Here is a 21,750-nt window from a genome sequence, read left to right on the forward strand (position 1 = left end):
TATTCTCTTACAAGGCTATATATGCTATAATTTATTTAATTAGTCCCCTAATGGTGGGTATTTAAGTTGTTTCTAATTTGCTGCTACACTGAACATCTTTGCATATCTCTCTTTGTGTACATGGCACTTGCACTGCTGTTCATTTCAGCAGTTTTTTCTTTCTTTCTTTCTTTCTTTCTTTCTTTCTTTCTTTCTTCTTTCTGCGGGGGGGTCCCTTCTGTGTGCTGGGCTCTTTTCAGTGGAGAGAGCAACAGTGGAATTTCTGGGGTAAATATGCCTTTATTATTGTTGTTATTGTTATCATCATCATTATTGTTATTATTAAAGACTTTTAATACATGTTGCCAAAGTGCTCCAGAGAGACTAGATTAGCTTCCATTCCTGCCTGCGATGTGTCAAAGTCCCATGCCCCCTTCCACCATTGTCTTTTAGAGCCATCTCTGCAGGGAGGTGTCTCGCAGTGTATCTGGCGTGTCCCCTGCTCTCTTCTTCCTTTGGATTCTTTTCTTGGCCACATCCATCTCGGTATCAGCTCTGGCCTTTCATGCTGCCCTTCTCTGGTTTAAATGACTCTGCCTGCCTCTGACCGTGCCTTTAATTTTGAGGGTCCTTGTAGATATTCCCTCTCCTTGTTATGACCCCATGCAGCGCTCCCCACAGGGTCAACCATCACTCTTCAACCCCCAAAGAGAGGGCTCAGACAACCAAGGGACAAGAAACAGGTAGAAGTCTGGGGCTCCGTGGCTGAAGGCAGGTTTTATTCTTCCTTTGCTTCTTAATTTTTATCAGTACCATCAGGAACCAATCAGGGGCCTTCCCTTGATCTGTGTGCAGGAGACCTAGCCATAGGTAGAACTGAATCTTAGCCCCTGGCCTAAATCCTTCCAGGGCAGCAGGGACATCCCTTGGCTCTCAAGGATTAGTGCAGAGCGAGCAGCCATGTGTTTGATAATGGCCTGGGAAACAGGGAGCAGTGGTCCTATGGGAAAGGCATTCTGTTCTGAGAATCTGAGCCCTGGCTCTGCATGTTCATGTGACCATCCTAATCAGACTTTGGGGTATCTGCCTGGCTTACTGCCACCCCTGTCTGTGCATCTGCCCTCCAATGGTGGGGGGTGTCTGGTGGCCATTTTTATAGAATATGACCCTGTCCCCTTAGTCACATCGATTGGACCAGGGATGAGCATGGCAGGGATCCAAACTGGGCCAATCAGATTTCTTCTGGAAATTGAGATTTGAAATGGTTTAGGGCTCATTGTAATAACCTGAAACAGAGGTAGGAAGAACTGGAAATAAGTGCACAGAGATGCAGAGAATGGATGCAGGATGGATGGCCTGCAGGGGAGGAGCAAGAGGCAGCTGTGTAGAGACAACTGGCCTGGGCTCTTGCTGGGTCCCCAGTTCTCAGTGCCCTGGCTCTGTCCCTGCCTTGGAGTCTGTGAGATACTCCAGTGTTCTCATAAAAAAGCCTGTCCTTTAGCTTAAGCTATCTCTGTAACCTGCAAACAAGCAAACACAAATCTTGTCTAAGATGGTGAATGGAGCTAAATGTCAATCCTTCTGAGCCCACGTCTCAGGGGTGTTGAGAGGGCCAAATGAATGAATGTTTGTAGGGCTTTAGTCCAGTGTCTATCCTGATCCATCAGAACCTGTGTCTGACAGGTTAAAATATTTTGAGTGTCATCATTGACTGTATGTGAAAGAACTTGGTAAACTTTAAAACGGTATAACATTGTGTGCATGCATGTGTATGTGTGTGAATCCCTATATCTATATCCTACCTCCCATCCCAGTCCCTAGTCTGACTTTTCCTATAAACCTTTCCATGGTTTTAGACATGTCCTTCTCTTGGCCTTCACTTATTTATCATTTATTTATCAGTAAAATCAGGTGGAATGCATGACCTCTAAACTCCCTTCAAGCTCTGGGAGTGGAAGGTTGAGTTGGCCGGCTAACTCCTGCATATGGTCCAGGCGTGCAGAGAACACACCTGCCTTGAGCTGGTGCTGAAGGCCTAGAGGCCAGGAGCCAGAGACGCTCCCAGGTAACAAATGCCAGGCTGAGTTAGGGAGTCAGGCAGGATTCCTTCTCTGCTCTGCCCTGTTTAGGTTCATCCTTCTGCCTTATGGCTGTCTTGCTCCAGGCATAACGAATCTCCAGATTGTCACTGTGTCAGAAGGGACCAGGAAAATCTAGCTTTGCTAGAAAAGCCAAGACCTTGAGGACACCTGCTGTGGCCTTACCAATGCTGGGATCACAGCTGGTCCACAAACTCCTCCTCTCTGCTGGATTTCTCTGCTTAGGACGATAGCCAAGTCGGAACCTGGCCCAGGATCAGCCCAACCCGGCTCACTTTCCTAGGGCTGAGGCTCGAGGCACTTTGTTTCATGTTCTTTATGTCTTTGATTGCAAATTTCAAGCCTTGGCTAAATCAAAAGTATTGACATTTCTTAACAGCCTGGAAATTAATGGAGGTCATTTGGAAAGGGTGGAGACCCACAATGAAGGAGGTCTTATTTTCCCTCCTGCCAGTCACAGAGAGGAAGAGGGAGCAGTGTCAAGAAAGACCATAGGACAGAAGCCTTACTGCTAAAGCACTACTGATATCTAGAGCAGCTGTGTCTCCATTAGCAAGTTGCTTATTCTCTCTGAGCCTCCATTTCTTTATCTGTAAGATGAGCAGGATGGCTACCAAGGTTCTTTTTGTGTCTCACATTTTACAATTCTCTGAATCTCAGGATGATTAGCCCTGAGAGAGCATAAACAGCATATTTCAACAGTGGATATGAGCATCTGAAAAAACGTCTGATCAAAATGTCAAAGATGGAGGCAAAGATGTGGGGGTAGGGGGGTAGGGGGGTAGGTGAGGAACTGGTCTGTGTGTCCTTGTCCTGAAATAATTCATTTACTATGTCATACAAGGAATTTAGGGGTATCTATGTTATGTTGTTCTTGGCACAAGGTTGAAGGCTAAAGAGCCAGACGGGAGATGCTCAGGGTAGGGAATGAAGACAGACCTGTGTGTCTTTGAGCCACTTACCTTAAACTGTACCTATTTTAGTTTCCTTAGCCAGAAAATGGGGATCCTGAGAGTGCCCCTGGTATAGGGTGTTGGTAAGGATTAAATGAGATGAGGTGTACAAAGTAGCTTGCACGGAGCCTCATACATAGCAGCCAATAGTGGCAGTAGATAATATTACTACCTAAGTTTTTACCCTCTATCTTGGAATATATGTCTCCAAGTAAGTAAAAGAAAACTCTCAAGATATTCTGCTTGAATAGTACCTAGGTAGTACTCTAGGCCTTTTAACATTCATTTTGCTTCGTAGGAAAAAGAAAATCCCACCAATTCAGACCAAACTCAAGAGTATTTCCTCAAAGCGCGGTTGGAGGCAGCTCACTGCATGTGGATCACCTGTGCGCTTCCTGTTGCAGAGTCCTGAGCTTTCATTCTAATTAGAAACAGAAGTCTGATTCCGAGTCTCTGAGGGGAGCCCAGAAATAAACATGTTAGTCAAATCCTCAGATAAAGCTAAGAGCCAGGTTCTTAAGGAGCACAGGACCCTGCCACCCAATAGACAAGGCTGGTGCTTCTCAAACTTTAATGTATATAGGAATCTACGGAGAATCTTGTTAAAATGCAGATTCTGTTTCAGTAGGTGTATTAGTCAGGGTTCTTTATATAAATAGAACCGACAGAAAAAAAAAAGAACCGACAGGAAATATATACATTAGTAATATATGATACATATATATTAGTAAAATATAGTACATATATAATATATGTATATATAATATTTGTGTGTATATATATACACATATATGTGTGTGTGTATATATATATACATATATATATATATGTGTATATATATATGATGTAATATTATATTGGGTTCCGGAAAACCAGAGCTCTGAGGTCGGGAGAAGATGGACGTTCAAGTTCAAACAGGAAGAAAATCCAACCATACTCTGCCTTTTTGTTCTATTCAGGCCCTTAACAGATTGCATGAGGTCCACCCACTCTGGGGAGGGCAATCTGTTTTACTCAGCCATCCAATTCAAATATGAATATCTTCTGGAAGCACCAACAGACACATGCAGAAATAATTTTTTTAAGATTTTATTTATTCTTGAGAGATACAGAGAGGCAGAGACACAGGCAGAGGGAGAAGCAGGCTCCCTGCAGGGAGCTAGGTGCAGGACTTGATTCCAGGACCCCGGGATCACACTCTGAGTCAAAGGCAGTTGCTCAACTGCTGAGCCACCCAGGTGTCCCCTGGCTCTGTCAGAAATAATGTTTAACCAGATGTCTGGGCATGCTGTGGCCCATTCAAGTTGACACATAAAATTAACCATTAACATAAAATTTCTGGGATGGGGCCAGAGATTCTGTATTTTGAACAAGCTCCCAGGGGACATTCATTCCGCTGGTCAATGGACCACACTTTTAATAGCAAGATTTTAGAGGCTCTGTAAGTGTGCTGGTCATGAAAATGCTCTTCATCAGACATTTCTAGCTCTGCTTTCTGGGCACATGATAGGATTCTATTTCCTGCCCTTCCCCCCTCTCCTCATAGTTGGGTGGGGCCAGATGTCTAGTTCTGGCTAATGAGAGTGAAAGATTAGTGTCACTTCTAGGACAGAGTATGTAGTTGCCCCTTCAAGATTCTCCAAAGCTCTTTTTCCTGTTGCCACAACCAAGGGCAATGTTTCAGATGGAGTCTGCTCCAGCAGATGACTCCCTGGGTGAGGATGGGATGGAGCCCAGCCCTCAGCCGACTGTGAGGACACATAGTGAGGATAAGACATAAGTGTTCATGGTTTTCGGTGATTGACATTTGGTTTGTTATTGCAGCATAACCTCGCCTATCCTGATGGATACACTCATCTAATCCCCATTTGACAAAAGAAGAAACCAAGTCCTGCACCTAGCTCCCTGCAGGGAGCCTGCTTCTCCCTCTGCCTGTGTCTCTGCCTCTCTGTGTCTCTCATGAATAAATAAATAACATCTTAAAAAAAAATTATGAGGTCTGGAATGACTTGTCTGTGCTCTGACACCTCGCTCATGAAGTCTTAGTCTCTAACCTGACTCCCCATCTCCTTCTTTTTCTATCACTTACCAATGTCTCTACAACATGGGTCTCCCAGCATACCTTCTAGGCGCTTCTCACATATCATTTTGTTTCATCTTCACAGCAACAATTTAAGGCCAATGAATTACCAGCCCATTCTTTATGTGAAGAAGTGGAGGCCGGAGGTATAGCAAGTATATAGGATTTGAACCTATGACCATCTGATCCAAAGCACATATTCTTCCCATTACACCACCCTGCCTCAGAGATGCCAAAAGGTATTTTAATAATGGTAAACGCTTTACTCCAGGCAGTATTACCAATGCTTTAACTATTTTCATATTTATAACAGTCCTGTGCTGTATGTATTATCATCAAGAACATCTTCATTTATAGATAAGGATATTGAAGCACAGAGAATTTAATTTGTCCAGGGTCACACAGCTAATGAATGCGGGATCAGGATTCGAACCCAGGCAGCTAACTCCAGAGTCTATACTCATACACACTACACTTTGTTGCTGTGAGCAAAGCCCAAGCATATATCTATCTAATATGATATATATGTACACATGTGTTTGTCACTTATATGTATGAGTATATTGTCATACATGATTTTTATTTGCTTAGATTTGCAGAGTATTTTTTTTCTCTACTTGCAAGATTCTGCTACACAACTATTCCAAGTTGATTTCTTTTTTTTAAAAATGTATTTATTTATTTATTTTAGAGAAAGAGTGCATGTGTGCATAAGTGGGGGGAGGGGCAGAGGGAAAGGGAGAGAGAATCCTCAAGCAGACTCCCCGCTGAGCACAGAGCTCAACTCAGGGCTCCATCCCAGGACCCTGAGATCATGACCTGAGCTGGAATCAAGAGCCAGCCATTTACCTGAGCCACCCAGGCAATCCTCAAGTTGATTTCTTATCCTAACTGCAGAGATTCAGGTATCCAGCACAATGTGATTAATAATTTTTCAACCTGGAAAAGAGAAAAGAACATTTCTTTTCAATGCTGAAAAAAATTACTTTATTTTTCACAAGCCTGGAAGGACCCAGCTGTCAAGAAGCCCTGGGACGCTGGGCCTCTTGCTCACTCTTCTCTTGTCTTTACACCTCTCAACCCTTTTCTTTGTTTGAGGGGATGTTTCTGCTTCAGGCTTGACTGCCTCCTGCCCCCTGCCTGCCACTCCTGGTATTCATGCAGAAGTCATTCTCAAGCCCTGGACAAAAGTTCCTTGTCCCCTAGGCTCCAAGCCTCCTTGTCACACACTCCCCGTACTTTTCAGGTACGTAAGACTCTGAGTCCTGGGAATCAGAGTCTGTCCTGCCAGAACATAAAGGAACCTTGATTCAGGACTTCAGAGCTGGGAGTGGAGAAGTCAGTGGGGTGATGCCGAGGGGTACCTAAACTTGGGGAAAAGCTGGGGGCTCTTGAGAGAAATAGCTGTTTCTGGGCTCCCTGACCTGAGGTGATACGATAGGCTTTCTTTCTGGCCCCGAAAATCTGTCACATGCAACTGTTTTGTTTCCTATCTCAGCACCACACTCACGTGTGCGTGCGCACGCGCACACACACACACACACACGAGAAAAGAATTAGGAAAATGCTTCATGTTGTAAGTGCTTGAAGTCAGAAGCAAGAAAGGCATTGCCAAGGCACTTCCTGGCTTGGTGCATGCGCAGGTGATGAAGGCACTGTTTAGGGAGGAACTGAGGTCTGGTGGACAAACATGGAGTTCTAACCACAGCCCAGTTATTAGTCCACAGGAAACATCCTGTTACTATTATAAAGATGAAGTGCTACTTCTTTTTTTTTTTTTTTTTGAAGAACTTTCTAAAAGTCTTCCTTTCCATTCTGATTCAGCTCAAGTCTGTGAGGCAGGAAGGTCTCAGGGCAGCCATGCCTGCAACATTAGCTAATCAGACTCCCAAGAAACATTCCATTCTGCTTAGGAGGGCTTTGGAGAAGGGTTTGCTCATGGTGGCTTTTAAAATAAACTGAGGGTTGCCAGGCTGAATGGACTCCCTGAGGGGCTAGTGACCTGGTTCCAGGCTGGTGCCCAGCAGGCTTGCCTCCTGGTGGGATGGTGAATGTATCATTAAACATGATTGGCTTTGCCTGTGCCCCATTCTTTGTGGCTGAAATAGGAAGTCTTGTAGCCTCTATTTCTTCCCATTTAAAATTGGAGAAACTGAGGTGCAGGAGAGTAATAATAATCGTAACAACCAACTCATAGAACACTTCATATTAGCTTATCTGTAAGCGGCAAGGGGAGGGGCATCGTGGCATAGTGGCAGGATAGATTTGGTTTCAGATCCTGGTTTTGCCACTCTGAAGCTGTGTGACCTTGTATAAGTAACTAAACCTTTCTGAGACTCCATTTCCTGGTTCGTAAAGCATTGATAATGATACCGATTCTGCAGGATTGTTGTAAGGAGTAGATATGATGGCTGCAAGGTACCTAGAGTAGTGCCTGGAACCTACGAGTTACCTGATCAGTGGTCTTTTTTTTTTTTTTTTTAAGATTTTTATTTATTTATTCATGAGAGACAGAGAGAGAGAGAGAGAGAGAGAGAGAGGCAGAGACACAGGCTGAGGGAGAAGCAGGCTCCACGCCCAGAGCCCAACACGGGCCTTGATCCTGGGACTCCAGGATCATGCCCTGGGCCGAAGGCAGGCGCCAAACCTCTGAGCCACCCAGGGATCCCTGTGGTCTTTATTACACAATGCAGGCCAGCCATAGGATAAGTAGTGTCTTCCAACACTGTTTGACAGCAAGAATTACCCAAGGAACTGGTTAAAAACAGACTCCCAGGCCTCATCCCCTGCAGTCTGTGGAGAGGCATGGACTCTCTAGTCTAACAAGTCACTGGGTGATTCCTAGCAGGCGGTTTTGGAACACATCCAGGAACCCTCTAGTCCAACCTCTTAGTTTGGCTTTTTTGTCCTCTCTGCACCTGGCCCCATATTCAGTAAAACTTTCGCTTTTGCTTGATGGTGGACATGATTAAAAGGTCAACTATCATTATATATTCTCAAAGAGAATATGCCTTGAACATTATTGCACAGTAGATTTATGCTTGCAAAGCTATTTGCAAATGGAATTTGGTGTGTGTGTGTGAATAGAGAACAGGCATATATCTAATACCTTACTTTGCTATTTAAAGGAATGCATTCAACTAAATAAATATTATTTGAGTGACTCTCATATGCCGGGGATATAAGACGCAGGCCCTATCTTCAAGGGGCTACTTAGAGTCCTTTGAGGAAGATGGTCAGATAAACAGGCACTTACAACATTGTGGTTACATAAGGTTAGCACAGGAGCTGTGAGAGCATGGAAGGGGAAGTGCACTGGACTCGGGGTTGGGGCATCTGGGAAGTTCTAGGGGAAGTGACATCTGAAGGCGACACCTATACACTAGAATCTAGTCTCAAATCCTTTTGCAAAGTGAATGATCCTTCCTTAATTTATCCATGTGGAAAAATAAAGTTCCACATCATGGTAACCCTGGATACATTTATACAACCACACAGCTGCACAAATAGTGAGTTCCTGCTATGGGCAAGGCACAGAGTGAAGAGTTGCAGGGCCGGGAGGGCAACAAAGGCCCAATCCCTGCCCTCAGGGAGTTGACCCCACACCTCCTCAGGATTGACTTCGTTTCTCATAGAGGTCATTCAACCAGTGTGATTGTTGATGACTCAACAGGTAGTTTATTATTCAGGTCTTTTTAAAATTTATTTTTATTTTTATTATTCAGGTCTTAATTCCCTTTACTGAAAAGACTGTTTATTCTCTTTCATCATCATGTAGTAGGGAAATCCAGTTCCAACCAGCACTTAAACTCGCCCAAGAGAAAACCCAAGTGCACTTTGGAGTTCACAGCACTGCTTGCAGATCCAGGCCATGAAGCTGGGGAGGCAGGGATGGATCTTTAGGGTCCGTAGGGTCTGCATCTGGGGCAGCCCGCAGACCTGGCAGGTTCTATGGTAAGCCAAGCTTTCCTTCTCTCTGGGCCTCGTGGACACTAATGCCTTTCAAACCCCCTGTCTCTGCCCCAAGAAGGGAAAGAGGCAGGGAGGAACAGAATTCCTTGTGAATTATGAAAATTACATCACGCTTAAACAAAAGATAGCAAGGTGTTTCAGCCAGGAGATGAAGTCCCCACACGTTCTGTGCTTGTTTGTGTGTATGGTCTGGTAGGAGCTGCTTAGACCTTTAAAGTGAAGGTGTGTTGCCATCTTGCAGATGGGCACCCTAAGGTCCAAGAGGGGCCTGGCGGCAGTGTTGGACCCCTGGTGGTTTGCCACCCCCTAAGCTCATCTTTCAAAATCTCACCTGAATACCACTCTCCCTGCCTCCCGCCCCCCACAACCTCCCATTCCCTGCTTCTCAAAAGAACAAGCCTAAAGCATCTGCCTTCTGGTTTTTGCCAAGTTGCTCCCACTTCCTGAGACCCTGCCCCCCTCTATCTGCCTGGTGAAATTCAACCCATCCTTCAAAGCCCAGCTCAGGTGTCACCTCTCCTCCTGGTTGGAATTCATCTCTCCCTCCCCGGCGCTCCTTGGCTTGCCTCTTTCTCTCCTTACTTCTCCTAGGACAACTGGCTTAGCCTCCCAGATCCTGTTTTCTCCTTTGTGCGTGGGCACAGTAGTAGTAGTAACATCTACATTTGTCTCCATCCCCTCCTAGCTCGTGGTCTTCGATGATATGACGAAAGCTGCCAGAGGAGCGGACGCTTGCCGAGGCCCATTGTGTGTCCGGCCCGGCTTTCAGAGCTTTCTGCCCATTATCTCGTGTAGTTGTCAGTCGCGCCTCTCTCGCCGGTACTAGTATTATCTTCACTCCGCAGAAGGGGAGGCCCAGAGAGGGGAAATGCCCCCTCCGAGGTCACACAGCGCGGATGCCCGGCAGAGCCAGGTTTACCGTATGCCAGAGGGGGGTCCCGATCGCGACCCCTGCACTCGTTCCTGCGGAGGGATGGGGGCGGGGAGCACACCGCGCACAGCGCGTCTCCTACGGTTTGGGGGTTCATTTACCCCCAAGCACACCCACCCGCCGGGTCACGCGGGCCTTCGCGGGGTCGTGGTCCATACGCAGGCCCGGCTGCGCCCGCGGCAGGGATCTCGGCCAACACCTAGTGAGCCCAACGCCGGGCCAGGCGGCGGAGCCGAGCCGGGGACGCTCGTACCGAGGGGTTCCGGCGCTGGAGCCGCCGAGCCGGTGCCGGGTCCGAGTCCCGAGTCCCAGGAATGCGGGAGGGCTGGGCGGAGCGGGCGGGCACGGCGGGGGCGCTTCCTCTGCCCGCCCGAGGGGAGCCGCCAGGGCGCGCGCTGGGCGCGCCCCCGCCCCCACCCCGCCCGCCCGGCCGGCCCGCGGGGAGGGGGCGGGGGCGGGGGCGGGGGCCGTAGCGGGAGGGCGGCGAGGGGCCGCGGAGCTCGGCAGCCGCCGGGCCGGCCGGGCGGGAGGAAGCGATGAATATTCAGAGGGGGAGGGGAAGGGAGGGGGCCGGGCGCTCGCCGCGGCTCCCTGCAGCCCGAGCCGCATGACGCGCGGAGGAGGCAGCGGGAGCCGCCGGAGCCGCCGGAGCCGCCGGAGCCGGGATCGGGGCGCCGCGCGCCGGGGGTGGGCGCCGCTCGCTCCGCCCCGCGAAGCCCCTGCGCGCTCAGGGACGCGTCCCCCCCGCGGCAGCCGCGCCAGGCTCCGCGCTGTGGCCGCCGCCGCCGCCGCCGCCGCTGCCATGTCCCCGGGGAAGCCCGGGGCGGGCGGAGCGGGGACTAGGCGGACGGGCTGGGGGAGGAGGCGGAGGAGGCGGCGGCTGGAGGCGGCGACGCGGGCGCCCGGGCTGGGGCGCACGGCGGGGCCCGGCTCGCGCGTCCCGGGCACGTTCCAGGGCGCGCGGGGCATGAAGCGGGCGGCGCGGGAGGCGCGGCCGCCTCCGCGCTCGCCGGGGCTGCGCTGGGCGCTGCCGCCGCTGCTGCTGCTGTTGCGCCTGGGCCAGGTGAGCGGCTGGGTGGGCCCGGGCTCGGGCCCGGGCGGGCGCGGGCGCGGGCGCGGGGGCGGGCGCGGGGGGCATCCCTGCACCTGCCCGGGTGTGCCGGGCCGCCGGGGTGCGGGGGAGGTGGCGGGGGCCCGAGATCCGCGAGCCCCCTTCGCCGCAACCCCGCCGGCCTGGCGCGGGCCCCGGGGGGCGCGGGGCGGGATCCGGGGTGCGGGGGCCCGGGGCCTCCGGGCGGCTGCCCCCGCGCGGGCTGCGGGCCCCCTCGGGCCCGGCCCTCCTCGGAGCTGGCCACGTCTGGCCGGCGCGGGCCCGGCTAGTCCGCCCGCGGCGGCCGGAGGGGGCGTGTTGGCCAAGGGCTCGCGTCGCGGAGCGCGGCCGACCTCCGACCCGGCCTGCGGGGGCCCGAGGGGCCGGGCCGAAGGCAGCCGGGGCAGGCCGGGCGCGGGGCCCCCGGGCCGAGGGCACCGCTCCTGGGGGAAGTCCCCAGCCCCGCAGAGGTGGCCACTCGCCAGCGTTCGGCGAGGCGACCGTCCCCTCCCCTCCCCTCCCCGCCCCTCCCCGGAGGAGCCGCTGGCTTCCCTGCGCGTTCATTTCGTGCTTTGTGGGCGCAGGCTCTCCCGCTCGGCGCCCTGCCCTGGTTGCTAGCTCGGCTTTCAGATCCGCTGTGCCTGGCGTTTGGGCGACAGACCTTTCTGAAAGCGCCGGTCCCCCTTCACGGTGTCCCCGTGCGGGGGGTGAGGCAGGGCAGCTGGGAGATGTCCCCGTGTCACCGATGGGGACCTTGAAGGGGAGGAGGGAGAGAGCAGAGTCACCCAGGAGCGAGGCAGGCGGCGGCGTCCTCGCAGCCTTCTCGCAGCCTGCTGGGGTCTTGCACCCGCCCCGTGGAAAGTGGCCTGCTGATGCCTGTGTTGTGCATGTTGTTAATGAAGACCTTGCTTGTTTTATGCAAACAGCAGCTCTAAGGAGGTGATGTTGGAAGCCTGGGAAATGAGTTATTGGCTGAGGATGGAACCTGGTTTCAGGAGAAACTTTTCAGGGCACGAATACAGGATTGTCTGAGAGCAGTAACATCAGCCTTGGAGCAGCAAAGAAGCCCGGCAGGCAGGATGAGAAGGGAGCTGGGGCCTGGGGGCTGCAGTAACTGTCAGCACCCAAGGAGTTGCTCTGGGTGCTGACACCCCTGCCCGGTTTTCTTCAGTAGACTTTGGAAGGCAATGTGACCTCCCCCTGCAGAGAATGCTGGGTTAGGTATATCAGAAGACTAGCTCTAGGGCCAGGCTTCAAGGCTGGACCTGCTCTTCAGTTTCCCACACCCTCTTTAACAGCATTGGGAGGGTGGGCTGACACCACCTTCCCTCAAGAATTGTTTGAGGAGCTTCCACTGGCCAGTGTCTGAAAGAGCTTTGTAAACATTAAAAGGTGTCCAGATGGGGTTACATTAAGGCGCAGTATGTATGCACTGTTTTCTCCCTGTCCCTGTAAGGATATTCATGGAGAGCAGTCTATGAGATTAAAAAAAAAAAAAAAAAAAGGCCTCATAATTGAAGATCTCTTGTCCCAAAGTTTATACTAAAATAGTTGATCCTCATTTATTTTTAGTTCAATTTGACACACATATATTTCTTATTATATTATGTTTTTACTTCGTCCATCGTGGTTGCTAGCTAGGCTTTCAATCAGTGAAAAAATGTCTGGGATAAATTGATTGCTTGCCCAAACCTTCCTTATATTTCAGTAGCAAATTGCTGCTCTGTGCTTGTCTTCTATTCAGTTATTTCCTTCCTCTCTAATGTGTTCTGTGGAAACTCAAGGGGACTCTTTTTATTTCTCGTTTTGGGATACATTATAAAATAGGAAATCTAAAAGGCTCTCTGAGAAAACATTTTCAAAATCCACAGTGGACAGTTCATTTCAATAGTGGATATTTCAGGGAATTTTTGAGCTAGGCCTGTCTTCCAAGATATTTCATTTTTTAAGGTGAGAATATTGAGGCCTGTTCATCAGGCTGAAGTCACCTGGCAAGACAGTAGAGGAGCTGGGGCTGGAACCTGTGTTGCCTCCCTCTGCATAGCATTTTCATGATGCTTTGTCTTTTTTCTTCTTTTGCCATGTTTTCACTTTGATGTTACTTTTAACTGTAGGCACAGCCCCCTCCTCACCGTGTACTCCCAAAACTGCGGGTGCAAATTGAAAATTTTCAAAATGGAGACGTATTTGAAATTGGAAGTCAGATTTGAGATTTCTAGAGTTTGTGCAATTAGGAAATGTGGGTGAAGATACCAGACTATACCTCCCTAACATTTGATTGGTTTTCTGAAGCTTGGATACTATGTATGTGTGTGTCTTAAATGGAATCAACTGTAGCAGGTTAAAAAAAATGGACAAGTCACAGAAAAGACACAACACTGTGAGGGAATTCATGAGGATGGGTGTGGAAGCTGGAAAGCAGAGATGCTGGAAGATTCAGTGCTTAGTAGGGCCGGAAACGCCATGTTTGACCCTGGCATCTCATTCCCCTTCTCCAGGACAGGAAGGATGGTCAGAGATGATTCCAGCATGAGGACTGTGCTAGTTGCAATGTCTGACTCCACCCATTGTCGTAGCATTTTTTGCACACTAATTTTGGTTTATGTGTATGTTTTAGGCAATGTGACCGAGCAGCAGTCCTGTCCTCCTGGCCCCCCCTTGCCTCTTTTTCTTGGAAAATACAGTCCTGACAGATTCTTTTAAGAAATAGCTTCATAGCGGGCTGCTTTAAAATGGGGGTGGTGGTGGTGGAAAAAGCTGGTGACTGATAGCTGTCTTGTTGGTCTTACAGTATTTTGGATTTGCTTTTTCTTTGCCTTCTTGTTTCCTGGGGGATAATAACCGTTTGTGTCTGTGATCTATAATAGCTAATCCTTGGGTCTCCTTACCTACCTGATTCACCCAGACTACAAAAAATATTTTGACTCCTCTTTAAATTGCTTGTTAAATTCTCAGATGGGTGACTTTAAATATTTTTGTTTTGCTTCAGAACAACAACGGAAAAACCAAATGATTATGCTTTGTTGGCAGACAGTTTAAGAAAACAGAGCAGACTGGTTTACGGTTAGACTGTGACTTTGAGTTGATTTCAAGTTGAGCCCTACGACGAAGAACAACCACGGGTCCCCAAGCTTTACCCGAGGGGAGAGAATCCTGGCTCCCGAGTGAGCAATTTCGGTCAGCAAAGAGGTTATTTAGCTCCTAAAAGTAATTTTTGCTTGGGGCTGAGGCCGAGGTAGAGTTGCTGAGTGACTGAAGCCCTGGGTTCAGCCAGCACATTGTCTGCAATTACTGCTTCATCCATTCGCTGCTTGGCCAGGGGAATTTATTTTGAGTGCAGGCTAAGAGGCAATTTTCTGTGTATTTCCTTTTGAGCCTTACGCTGCTGGTAATATTATAATTAGTAGCTAACATTATCTGTGGCAGGTACTGAGCTAAGGGTTTGACCACACCATCTCCTTTGACCATTTCAGAAATACTGAAAGGTCAGTGCTGTTATGTTCCCATTTTATTTGATAGAAAACTGAGGTTCCAGCCTCCCCAACGATTCATAACTAGTATGTGGTCGAGTCGGGTCTGATACCTTCCGTCCCTGTTTACTGTCCCGTGCTGCACAAAATCATGTAGGTTAGAGAAAATCTTCAGTCTGCAAGTAAGAGATGAGGTGGTGAAGAGCAGGCTTGTGGGTTCTGAACCCCAGTGGGGCAGGGAGGTTATTTATTTATTTATTTATTTTTGCATTTATTCTGTGAAGAATTTACTCCTGGGCCGTAAGTTTTGTTTCTTCAGTTTCTTCTGGGATATCTTTTTCTTCTGTGCAACCTCCTCTTCTGGTTTAGGAATAATATGCTCTTCTTCAGTAAGAATCATCTCGATGTGGCAGGGAGAGCTCATGTATAGGTTAATCCAGCCACGAGCCCTGTAAGTTCTACGTCACATCTTGGGGACATTGTTTACCTGGATGTGCTCAATGACCAGAGACTCTACATCTAAACCCTTAAGTTCAGCATTACTCTGCATTTTTAAGCATGTGCACCGACCCTGTGTCCAGCCCCACTGTTTGGCCTGTGCACACCTACCAACTCCACCATTGTAGCTTCTCTGCATCCTGTGCTCTATAGGATTTGCTCCATTTGTGACACGGGCAACCCAGGTAACTCTTTCCTGCTCCTATGGCTTTGGGGGCCTGAGTCTTACTGGAGACAGGGTCCAGAGTGGAAAGGCATGGGTTCAGGTCCTCGCTCTGCCACTTAGTAGCTGCATAAACTTGGGCAAGTCCCTTAACCTCTGTGACTTCTCATTTCCTTATCTGGAAAATGGGACCAACACTTCCTGCTTCACTCGGCTGTTGAGAGGATCAAATGTGATACAGAAGAGGAACTGCCATATAAAATCTAAGGCACGATTCTAAGGTGTGGCCGCTGCTGTTATTGGGGGAGAAGAAGTGGTGCTTCATATCATTAGTTCATCCACCAAATACTTAGCAAGCATTGCTCACAGAGTGGCACCTGCGGGCATGCAAGATGAACTCATGCAAGATGAACATCACAAAACGTTTTTTTTTTTTTTTTTTTTGATGTTAAGAATTATTTATTTTAGGGGTGTTAGTAAAAAAAAAAAACAAAAAACAGTAAGTTGTCTATCATGTGCATGATTTTAAGGTAGAGTGAGGTTAAATGTAGTGTCATGGTATATAAATTTATGTTTAATAAAAGGTTGATCCAAAGGAAAATATTGGGTAAATAATTATGAAAGAATGATACGGTCATGGCAAACTCGTCAAGGTGAAAGAGTGCTTAAGTTTGGGACATCCTGGGGACATAGCAGGCAGCCTGCCTTCGTGATTTCCCGACCTTGGGAGTGAAATGTTGCTCTGACCACCCCGAGCTAACCAGTCACAGTTGTGACACAGGCTGTGTGTGTGATGTCCTTCTTGTCCACCTCCTTCCCCCTCCCAGAGATGAGTGGGGCCAGAGGGTCTCTAAGTCAAGGTCTGGCAGCGGCAGGTATCACAGACTTTTGTTACCACCTCCTATGGCTTCCTAGTGGCTTTTCTGGTGACCCCTCAGAGGACAGGAGCTGTAGGAAATTTGTTATTACTTCCTTATTAGTGATAGCTGTAGTTATCCTATTGTCTTGGAATTTTCATGGCATGTAAATGCCTGGGTGGGGAGGGCTGGTGGGACTGAGACAGTGGATTAGGGGGCATTTTGAAAGCGAAGTAGTGTCAGCTCCCACAGAAGGTCTAATTTTAAACATGCAAATAATTTTCAGTTCCACTTTTCCTTCTTCCTGTTGGAGAAAAGCTGTACCCTGTTGCCATTTCTGAGTCTCCAGCAGACAATGTCGCCATTATGCTCCAAACTATCTCCTTTTCCAGGGAAGGGATAGGTGGTGGTTTTCTGGGTGCCTGTGCTGGGCCCCAGGCCAGTGTTATTTCATGGCTTCTGGGTAAATAAGTGAGTGAATATTAAAACTTAGCACTGGGATGCCTAGGTGGCTCAGTGGTTGAGTGTCTGTCTTCGGCTCAGGGCGTGATTCCAGGGTCCTGGGTTCGAGTTCTGCATTGGGCTCCCTTGCAGGGAGCCTGCTTCTCTGTTTGCCTATGTCTCTGCCTCTGTCTGTGTGTCTCTCATGAATAAATAAATAAAAACTTAAAAAAAAAACCAACAAAACAAACAAAACAAAACAAAACCTTAGCACCAGTGTGGAGTCAATAACACGGTTCTTAATCTTAATCTTTTTGGGGTGGGGAGGTGAGTATAAGACCCTTACAGAGTATGTGAAAGGGAAGCATCCTGTCCCCACAAGAAAAGCACATATTTACAACTCTGTATCCAATTTCAGGGGTTTTACAGACTCTTTGAAACAGCCTATGATTCTCAGGTTAAAAACCCTCCAATCTAAAACTGTATGTTAGAAAAATATCAATTTTCTTCAAAGGCAATAGCTGTGGGTATCCTTGTTTCCTTCCAGGAAGAAAAATGTTTCTTTATAATGTATACAAGTATCTATATTCATCTTTTAAAGAAGTTATATTGAAGAAAACTGTATGTGTACATTGTAGTCTATTTACCTTTTTGGTTTACTTTGTTATTTTAGAGATTATCTAATACCTGTACATACAGCTTTAACTCATTTTTTTTTTTTTTTTAATGACTGCCTAGGATTCTGATGTGTGAATTTACTGTGATTTATTTGACCATTCCGCTATCACTGGGGACTTTAAATGTTCTTAGTGTCTCCCCCACACCAGCCTTTTACAAATCATGCTTCAGAGAATGTCTTTGGTGCATATTTCTTGTCACTTTCACAAGGATATCCGTAAGATAAATTTCTCATTTTAGGATTGCTGCTTTAGAGGGTACATGCATTTAAAATTTGATAGCTATTGTTAATTTGTTCTCCAGAAACATTGCCCCAGTTTGTGCCTGTACCGACCCACAAGTTTGAGAACTGAGGATTGTTGAATTTTTATTTTTTTAAAGGTTAAAAACATTTTTTTGGGGGGCAGCCTGGGTGGCTCAGCGGTTTAGCGCCGCCTTCAGCCCCGGGCCTGATCCTGGGGACCTGGGATCGAGTTCTGGGTCAGGCTCCCTGCATGGAGCCTGCTTCTCCCTCTGTCTGTGTCTCTACCTCTCTCTCTCTCTCTCTCTCTCTCTCTCTCTCTCTCTGTGTGTATCTCTCATGAATAAATAAGTAAAATCTTAAAAAAAAATTTTTTTTAAAGTAACTTCTACACCCAGTGTGGGGCTCAAACTTAGAACCCAGAGATTAAGAGTTGTATGCTCTACCGACTGAGCCATCCAGGTGCCCTAGGGATTATTAAATTTTTAAATGTGTGCTAGTCTGAGAGGTGAAAAATTGTATCCTGTTATTTTTATTTATATCTTTGAGTTAGTTGAATATTTTTTCTTATGTTTTGGACCACCTGCATTCCTTCTTTCCTTCCTCTCTTTTCTTTACCTTTTTTTATTAACCTCCCTCTCATTAAAAAAAAAAAAAAAGATTGCCATTTTGTTATTGATTTGTCTAAGTTCTTTCTTTCTTTCTTTTTTTTTATTTTTATTTTTTTAATTTTTATTTATTTATGATAGTCACAGAGAGAGAGAGAGGCAGAGACACAGGCAGAGGGAGAAGCAGGCTCCATGCACCGGGAGCCCGACGTGGGATTCGATCCCGGGTCTCCAGGATCGCGCCCTGGGCCAAAGGCAGGCGCCAAACCGCTGCGCCACCCAGGGATCCCCTCTTTCTTTCTTTCTTTTTTTTTTTTTGTCTAACCTCTTTGGAAATTAAAGAAGTTAGTCCCTTGGCTCTCATTTGTGTTAGAAATATGTATATTTTCTTATTTATTTATTTATTTATTTATTTATTTATTTATTTATTTATTTATTTAAAATATTTAATTTATTTATTCATGAGAGACACAGAGGCAGAGACACAGGCAGAGGGAGAAGCAGGCTCCCTGCAGGGAGCCCAATGCAGGACTCGATCCTGGGACCCCAGGATCACGCCCTGGGCCAAAGGCAGATGCTCAACCGCTGAGCCATCCAGGGATCCGCTTTTCTAACTATTTTAGATGTGGCCCTGTTCTTTAGGGATTCAGAGATAAGTAAGATCCCTGGATGGTGGGGAGAGTATACAGTTTGGAACCAGACTGCCTAGTTGGAACCCTGGCTCTCCCACCTAGCTAGCTGTGATCTTGGGCAGGTGCCTTAACCTTTCTGATCCTTAGTGTTTACATTTCTAAAATCCTAATAATAATAGTAGTACTTCTCACACAGGGTAGTGGGATAAGTTGAGATTTCATTATGTTAAAGTTCCTTGTAAGTAGATACAGAAATATAAGGACAATATTTAATAAAATATTCCATTTACTCAAGAGTTAGATTTTAAAGTTAGGGCACAAGGCTATAATTATTATTTGTCAAAAATTGTGCTGCAGAATCTTTTAAATTGGATTTAAGAGGTTAAATCCACAATAGAATGTGTACATATACACATATACATATATATGTATTAAAATGTATAATATGGAACGGTGTAGGCTTCCCTGATGGCACAATTTCAGTTACATATCTTGGGACGCTTGGGTGGCTCATTCGGTTAAGTGTCTGACTCTTGGTTTCAGCTCAGGTCATGTTCTCAGGGTTGTGAGATCAAGCCCTGTGTCGGGCTCCACTCTCAACTGGGAGTCTGCTTGAGATTCTCTCTCTCCCTCTCCCTCTGCCCCTTCTCTGCTTACACGGTTTCTCTCTCAAATAAATAAATCTTAAAAAAATTACATTTCTTGTTGGACAGCAAATATAATTGAGTTAATATAGGTTAAATGACTATGAGCTCTGACTAAAGAGTGGCCAATGTGGTCTTGGCCCCAAAAGAGTATAGGAATATCTACTATGTCTCTTAAAAAACAGAGTTCTCCTTGCATTGACTTGAGTATTTCTCTTTATTTTGTGACTTGGCCAGCTCTGACTGTGGCTGCCTTCTGTCTCTGGGTGCATTTTCTGTAGGGCCAAGAGGAGTAATTTAATGCCACCCACTGAAAGGAAAGACATAAACCTTCGTTCTAATTGCAGGAGATGGGAAACCAAGGGAATCTGTCCCCACCATGCCACTCGTTTCTATGGCAGCAAGGTGATCCTGCGTTTCCGGCTCCTGACCAAAGGGTTACCTTCTTTTCATGTCCTGTGTCACGGGGATTCTTCGTTCCCCACTGACAGTGGCCCATGCTGGTGGTCCTTTTCCCAAGCCCAGAGATGGGGATCGCTGCGGGGAGGTGGTTGTGGGTGTGGAGGGAACCTGCTGCTCAGAGCTTTGAGCACTGGCTTGGAGCCAGGCAGACCTGACTCCTCTAACAGTTCTAATGCTCTGAGCTTCACTTGTTCTCATCTGGAAAATGGGGACAACAAAAATATGGACTAAATGCATCCACACAACAAGTTCTTAGCATGAAATAAACCTTCAAAAGATGCTGGCTGTTGTCTTATCCTCTTATTTGTCTGGGGGTACTGGCATAAATTAGCACTTCAAAAGATTTTAAAAATCTTGTTTACCTTATAAGCTGTAAAGCCCTTCAGCATATATGAGCTCACAACATTCCTATGAATTTGTCATTGTCATTCCCACTTCAGATTTGGCTCCATCTGTCTCTAAGTGACTTGTCCAATTCAGGCATCACCTGTTTTTTGCACATAGCGTAGCCTCATTGTAAAAAGTAATTGAATTTAGAATCAGAGTACAAGAGGCACATTGGGCAGGTGAGTCCTGTCATGTGACTCATACATACTTTTAGGTCAAACCACATGAAATACTGGTCCTTTGAATATTGGCACTCATACACGGTTCCACCTAATATGATCCAGAGCACGTGCGAAGTTTGGCAAACCAAAACATAGATATATCTGCTGGAAAGTGGTCTGTTTAAAACCCTGGGCCATAAAACCAATTTAGTGTTATGAGCTGTGTTAAAAAAATGACAGACCAGAAATTTTCAGGGTTTACTGCATGTAGAAAGGGTCAGTGTTGCAGCATGAAATTTGTTTCAGTTACATACACTTTGTGCATATGTGTGCTGAAGTGCACAGAAAACTAATTTCTTATTGTGGCTTTAGGCATTGTCAAAAAACCTGGAAGCTGCTATTATAGGCAATTGAGTGGCGGAAGATGTGGGGGAGGGGTAGAGGTGGCTTTTGTTTTCAGAGACAGTGGAAAAGCAGTGTAAAGTCCCCAATTATGCACTGTAAGTGCCCCCGTGTGTAGCTGAACACTCTCACAGTGGCTGGTGCAGGAGGGACCAGGTTTCAGGGAGATCCCTAGGAAGGGAGCGGGTCCGCTGAAAGCTGAGGAGGCCTGCTCTTAAGTAGCTGCCCTTCTGGAAACTTCAGAGGGGCCACATCTGAAGAACAGCTCTGTAGAACAAGCTATTGGCTATGGTTTGTGTTCTTTGGTTAATGGGTTAGAGCAAATGCTTCCTGCCTACCCTGTCCTGTACTCTGAGAACTTGGGAGCAGATCTCAGGGGGTCTGAGGTTCTGAGGGATCAGCCATCTGATGAGGAGTGAGGGACTCACCCTTGGCCCTGCCTGGCCTCACAGCCCAGAATTTTTACCTCCAGGTTGTGATACCCTCGCTCTACTCATACCGATTGGCAGGGGACTCATGCTTATCCTTTGGGGGCCCTTAGACCCCAGTTGGCTGGAGGATTCTGATCCAGAGTTGGTTGATTTAATTCCTGTGTGAGTCAGTTTAGGCTTTTTTTTTTTTTTTTTTTAATAATAAAAGAGAGAGAGAGAGAAACAGAGAAACATAGATAAAGAAGAAAGCAAAATTACCTGTAGTCTCCACTCCCCTAAACTATTTTGATCATGATTTTTCTTATTTATGTATTATTTCCTTCCTTCCTTCCTTCCTTCCTTCCTTCCTTCCTTCCTTCCTTCCTTCCTTCCTTCCTTCCTTCCTTCTTTCTTCCTTCTTCCCTCTCCCTCCCTTCTTTACTTCTCATCCATCCATCCATCCATCCATCCATCTTAAAATAGGATTACCTGCTACACACATTTTGTAACTTACATTTTTCGTGTGTGTGTGTGTGTGTATTACAATTGGGGGTGGGGGGCAAATGTATCCCTGGGGGTACCTCAGAAAGCT

The 21,750-nt window shown here is 47.2% G+C and overlaps 1 protein-coding gene across 1 annotated transcript in view; it reads left to right on the plus strand.

Moving 5' to 3' along the window:
• The first annotated feature begins 10,592 nt into the window (after window positions 1-10,592).
• Window positions 10,593-21,750, plus strand: part of PTPRJ (protein tyrosine phosphatase receptor type J) — a 162,328-nt gene continuing 151,170 nt past the window's right edge. Inside the window, exon 1 of the mRNA XM_077863277.1 lies at window positions 10,593-11,077. Coding sequence (XP_077719403.1) covers window positions 10,622-11,077 — 456 coding nt within the window. The 5' untranslated portion in view covers window positions 10,593-10,621. The remainder of the gene's footprint in view (window positions 11,078-21,750) is intronic.

This window comes from Canis aureus, chromosome 21 (genome assembly GCF_053574225.1).
Source record: "Canis aureus isolate CA01 chromosome 21, VMU_Caureus_v.1.0, whole genome shotgun sequence".
NCBI lineage: Eukaryota > Metazoa > Chordata > Mammalia > Carnivora > Canidae > Canis > Canis aureus.